The sequence below is a fragment of the Chaetura pelagica genome, unplaced genomic scaffold, assembly GCF_000747805.2.
Source record: "Chaetura pelagica isolate M959 unplaced genomic scaffold, ChaPel_1.0 scaffold17, whole genome shotgun sequence".
Taxonomy (NCBI): domain Eukaryota; kingdom Metazoa; phylum Chordata; class Aves; order Apodiformes; family Apodidae; genus Chaetura; species Chaetura pelagica.
The window spans coordinates 7,098,386-7,104,364 of NW_009970726.1; the positions used below are offsets into that span (position 1 = coordinate 7,098,386).

Consider the following 5,979-nt stretch of genomic DNA (forward strand, 5'->3'; position numbering starts at 1 on the left):
CATTCCTGACTCTATTTTTGACAAAGGATGTTTATCCAGGAATACCTTCATATCTCAGCATAATTTATATCTTGGCCATTTACATCTTTGCTTTGTTCCATTCCTCCAGCTTGCCATCCTACCCATACTTCTCATACACACAAATATCTGAAAAGCACAAAAAGGGGGGAAAAAAAAAAGCAGTGGGGGGAAAAGAAGCTAAAAGCATCATCACGCACCATAAATAAAACTGAGTAACAGAAGAAATCTTGGCAAATATTTTACATAAAACAATTCTGAAACCAAGAAAATTCCTATATTTACTACTGCAGCTAAAAGTCTTGTTACTCAGTTAATGGGTAAAGAGTTTTTAAGTGCCATCCTTTCAAACTCCTCTTTTAGGCTTTCCTTAGGATGGGACTCACTCCAGAAAGGCTGCTCAATGTGCTCTGCTGAGGGGCTGCACACACCGTCAGCAGAGAGCTGGGGAGAAGTGGTCTTTGTACAGTTATATTTTACTTTATTAAATGATTAATTTTACCTTTTTTCCAGGTAAGACATGCTCAGTCATAAAGCTTAGGGAAGTCAGGACGACCATAAGCAGCTCCTGAGCTGAACCATCTTACCCCTCAGGAATGGAGTTGGAGCCATGGGTTGGAGCAGTGAGCAGGGTTGCAGTGACACACAAGCCTGTGCAGGGGCTGCCTGCAGCCCCGAGGTGGCAGGTTGTCACTACATCACTTTTAACCCTTGCCATATCGCGTGCAGACTCCTTTTTCTGCTATTTTTCTAGCTACTGATAAGATTTCCTGCCAATAAGTGTCTGTTTGGGTTTTTTTGTTTGTTTTTTTTAAGCTTCCCCCAGTTATCCACCGTGCCCACAGGGAGGCTCAGCCCGGTGCCTGGCTCAGCGACCGAGAGAAAATGTAGTGCAGCTGTGATTGACAGGGTCATGATGTCCTGTCAGGAAGGCTGTGTTCCAGAAAGAAAATTGCTTTGGGAAATTGCAATGGGATAGCTTCCTGTGAGCCAAACTGAAAGTGCCTTTCAAACATAGGGATGTTTGTCCTTTTCTATCCCCTTTCCTTCTATTATCCACCTTTTTGTAGGGAGTCAGAGAGGTCTCTGTTATTTCCTGGCCTATGCTTTTCTTCCCTCTCTCCCCTCTCCCTGTCTTTCACCACTGAAATATCTCAGCAATGCCAGGAGGCTGGTATGCCCCGGGAGGGTAAGAATAGTCTACAATGGCAGAGATCACTCCTGTTGTTGTTCGTCTACTTGCAGTTGTCTGGACACGGGATCCACAAAAGAGGTAGGAGCAATTGGATCTGAGAAGCTAGAGCTTTCAGAAGACAAACCGTTAAAGCCTTAGGAAGATTCGTTCCAATACAGAAATCTAACAGCTCTGTTCAAAATCATCAAAATAATCCTTCATCCATACATCACTGTGCCTGGGTTTCTCATTTCCATCCTTGACCCTTACAAAAAAATTACTCTCTTTTTTTTTTTTCTCTCTTTTCTCTCCCCCTTCTGTTTTCTCTGTCTAGGTCTAATCTTCTTTGGAAATGCCAATATTGCTAGGATATCAGGAGCTGGAAGTCTTGTAAACCTGTTCAAACATGGAGCGCTGGGACTCACTGGGATTTTTGATTGTCACACTCAACTATAATGTGACTATTGTAGGTAAGTACTTTCAAAAATTTCTCTTCTTTCTTTTATTGCTCCACATCCTGAAGCCACCCAAGTATCCTACTGATAATCAACTGTAATCTCTGGCTATTCCTCTGTGATCTTTACAATAAGAAGTTATTATTTAGATAAGTGATATGAGTAGTTAATGTATTTATTTTCTTTCCAAATAGATTCTTACTCACTCTCTGATACAAATTTTCTGAACTTTATGTAAAAAATTGTGGCAAGGTTTTCAAATTTGCTCTTCTTGGCTTTTGTAGGCATAATGACGAAAACACACAGAAGTAACTCTATTTATACCACATAAAGTGAGCAGTAGAATGTATGCAATACTTTTAGTGATAAATTAGAAGGTTTAAAGAAGATAAAAAAAACACCCCAAACCTCTCTTCTACAGGAAGATGTTTGTGGTTTATTACCATTGTGGTTAATTACCATTGCTTTTCATTCTTTATCTTTATAAATGAACAAAGTTCACATGCATTGAAAAAAACAAATCAACAAAATACCACTTTTTCCTCAGCTAACAGTTGTTTGAGTGCTTCTTTCTTTTTTTCCTTCTTACTTAAATAAGACACTGCTATGGTTTCATGGGCTACTTTGAGCAAAGTGTGAGCCAGAGAAAAACTTTCAAGGGCCTTTCAAAGACCCTTCACCTGCAGTCATGAGCAGTTGCTGTCATTTGTACTGTGGCCTGCAGATAGTATCCAACTAAGCCACAAGGGGGATTGGTGAAGGGGCTTGTTCTAATATGTTTAATCAAGATTGAGTCATTAGGGAAAGTGATGCATGGAGGAGTTATCTCTAAAATGTGTGTCATATTAAAGTGCTTCCTAAGGAGCCACTGAGTTTTCTTAAGCAGCACTCCCTATTGTACATGTTCTAATTAAAAATTGATAGTGAAATAGCATGAAGTATTTTGGGCTTAATTAACCAATGTGCTTCAAACGTTTTGAGGTCCTTACAGGGAAAAAATGCTACCTAAGTAGGAAACATTGCTTGCTAAAAATGACTGGTTCTGCATAGCTGGTTCTTTCTATTGACCCATGCTATGTTGGAAAGAGAGTAACAGCACAGCCTGTCGCTGAAACTCAAGAAGATGAAACCAGCAAAATCACCACTAATGTTCAGATGATTAAAGATGAACAGAAAGGCTTTAGAATTACTTTTTCAAAAGCACATACAGAACCAGTGACAGGATTCAAAAGGAAACTTGAGAAATTAAAGGGCTAAACGTAACATCAGGCATTGAATTTTTCCTCACATACTTGTACAGATATTTATTTATTTATTTATTTATTTATTTATTTTTACAATATAGTGGCTTTCCTGTCCTGCACAGGAAAATTATTTCTTTGTCTCCTTTTCTCCTCCCTTTCTCCTCCATTTCTCCTCGGTTTATCTTTTTGCCTTTCCTTTTTCAAAAACAAATAGCATTGTCAGCAACACTGCAATGTGTGCAACTTTACAAAAAACTTTTAAGAAGTCTACTCCAGCCAAAAATCCTCAAAGAGGTTGTCATGAACAATACAGTATAATTCAAAGGGTAGGATATATAGGGTAGTAATGCTTGATCTTTCACTGTTATTGGTGTAGTGAAATAAGGATAAGGTCTGATCTTTCCCACCAAAGTGGATGAGACCAAGACCTACCTAAAGAAATCATATGAAAGAATTCAAGGTAAGATGAATAGAAATTAGCAATGCATAAATATGCCAAACTCACAAGGCTTGGTGTTAGTAATCAAGACAGAAGGGAGATTTTGGTTCTAATAGAGAAACTGCACACCAAGGAGAAAGAAGCTTGAAAGACATGATCAAGAAGGGGCAACCAAAGAAGCAGTAGAGAAATATGAAGGGACTACAAACATGCACATAGAAACGTACATTTGTAGTACATTTTGCATAAGGTTGCTGGTAGCAACTAGGAACTAGCTCGCTGGTAAATACCAGCCTAGACAGAGCAGAGAGAGTTTGTTGACTGTAGTAAACTTTATACACAATTTTATGGCCAAGATCAAGAACAAATCTTTGTGTGGAGTTTCATACTATGTTAGCAGATCTGTATTACTGAAATACAACAAAATTCAGGTGCAGAAGTATGAAACCAACAGCAAGGAGTGAAATAGGATTATTTGCTCGATTGTGAACTCTCTGTATCAGGTTTGGACATGTTCAAAGTATTTTCAATAGACTGACATTTCAGTTGGCATGACTTATTGTACATCAAACTCTTACACTGTCAAGTCCAGATAAAGGTTATGGAATGTGTCAGCTAACATGTTTTCACATGAGCTTCAGTACCAGTCAAAACAAAGCCAAAGAGGCACTTTTAGGAGAGAAGACTGATTGCAGAGGCTATTTATTCTATAGAGAGGGCATCACTACATTACCTGCCTTCCCTTCCTCCTCAGTACTCTGACTCTTTTTCTTACCTTTCTTCTCTCCTAGGAAAAATCTGGCTAATGTTAATAATTCTGCTGCGAATGGCAGTGGTGGTGTTAGCAGGCTATCCCCTTTACCAAGATGAGCAGGAACGCTTCATCTGCAACACCCTGCAACCAGGATGCTCCAATGTTTGCTATGACTTATTCTCTCCTGTATCTCACTTTAGATTCTGGCTCATTCAGACTGTGTCTATCCTGTTACCTTATGCTGCATTCAGTGTTTATGTTTTGCACAAGGTAGCCATGTACATTGTAAGAATGCACTGTTTGGTGCATGGATGCAAAGGGAAAAAGGGTTTATCAAGCCCTAAAGACCTGAAGGAGCTCTGTGGAAATGCTGTTGTCAACAGATTAGATTGTAGTGCAGACAACCTAAGTGTCCTTAATTTTTCTGGAGCATATACACTTCATCTTTTTTTTAGGACACTACTTGAAGCTGCCTTTGCAGCTGTGCAATATCTTCTTTTTGGATTTTTTGTTCCTGAGCGCTTTTCCTGCTACCATTCACCTTGTACAAGCACAGTTGACTGTTATATCTCCCGGCCTACTGAGAAATCCATCATGATGATTTTCATCTGGGGGGTCAGCAGTCTGTCCTTCCTGCTCAGCCTTGCTGATCTTGTCTGTGCTGTCCGGAGGATGACAGCAAGAAACCAGAAGAGCAAGTGGCTGGCAAACCTCCACGTAGAGAATGAGTCCATGTTAAATCTTCCCCCAGTACAGCATGGTAGTTCTTCTGCACCTCAAAATCAAGACTGTCCAATATCAAACAGCAGCCGGACAAGTGATGGTTCCTGCTCACTTCTCTCTGAAGAGGGAGAAGAGGCTGTTCTCCATCCTGAAGTGGTCTCTCGGCAAACTGCCAGCACTAACCTTAACAGCAACAGCAATAAGCCCTGCATGTCAGGAGATCTTGTTGTTAAGCAAGACAGCTCTGAAGAACCCTTGTGTGCTGGTGACCCCCAAGGAACTACATGCAAGCAAGTGAGACCCAGCCTTCAGCAAGACTTGATTAAAGATACTGCCCTGACTTTGAGACCTCAGATCAAGTCTCACCTTGGAGCTTCTTCCTCTGTAGTTCAGAGCAAGCTTTTAGGATATTACCCTTCAGCTGAGCTAAAAAATGTTGATGCTCAATCAAATTATAGCAGCACTAGTTGCTTGAGGTCAAAAAAGTCAGAATGGGTATAGGGCCATGAATGAACACCTCCCTGTGACCCTGGCAGGACACATCATTGCATCACTGAGGAGGTATCAGTTAGTGTCAACTGGATCCCTTGGCTGAGTTAATGCTGCAGACTTTTCTATGCTGTATTTGCTCCATTGAAAAGAAAGCAAAAATTTTGGATAAGAATTTCACGGATATGACACTAAGGGAACTGTTCTTTAGAAAATGTATCATTTTTCTTTTTTTCTGAGTGTGACTGTAAAAGCTGTGGACTGTCACTGATGTGGCTAACCTGGTTTTCCCGCAGTATGTGTGAACGCTTGCTTGCTGTAACCTAGTTTGATTGCAAAAGTTTAGCTTAGGAAAGACATGACTTTAAAACACAGTTGTACATTTTCTACTGTCAGAAGGTTAATTTATCTCCTTATACTAAATCCTTTAAGCCCATTCTAAGAAAGGATATTCAAACCAGAAGTGAATTGGATAAACATACATGTATTGTAGCAAAGTATTAATGTTTTAAAAAAATCAAACATTAAGTCAGACTGATTGAAGACTATACTTCTCCTAGTTAGCTACACTCTAGCAGTACCCGTCTCTGTCCCCGAGGTGCATCTTAACAGCAACGTGGACAGTGGCATTGAGTGCACCCTCAGCAAGTTTGCTGACAACACCAAGTTCTGTGGTGTGGTTG

At 40.1% G+C, this 5,979-nt stretch overlaps 1 protein-coding gene across 1 annotated transcript; it reads left to right on the top strand.

Moving 5' to 3' along the window:
• Positions 1 to 1,598: 1,598 nt before the first annotated feature.
• On the top strand, positions 1,599 to 5,308 carry GJD4 (gap junction protein, delta 4, 40.1kDa). Its single transcript, XM_010006991.1, has 2 exons — positions 1,599 to 1,662; positions 4,122 to 5,308. The coding sequence occupies exons 1-2, from the start codon at positions 1,599 to 1,601 to the stop codon at positions 5,306 to 5,308; spliced, it is 1,251 nt and encodes a 416-aa protein (XP_010005293.1).
• Positions 5,309 to 5,979: the final 671 nt, after the last annotated feature.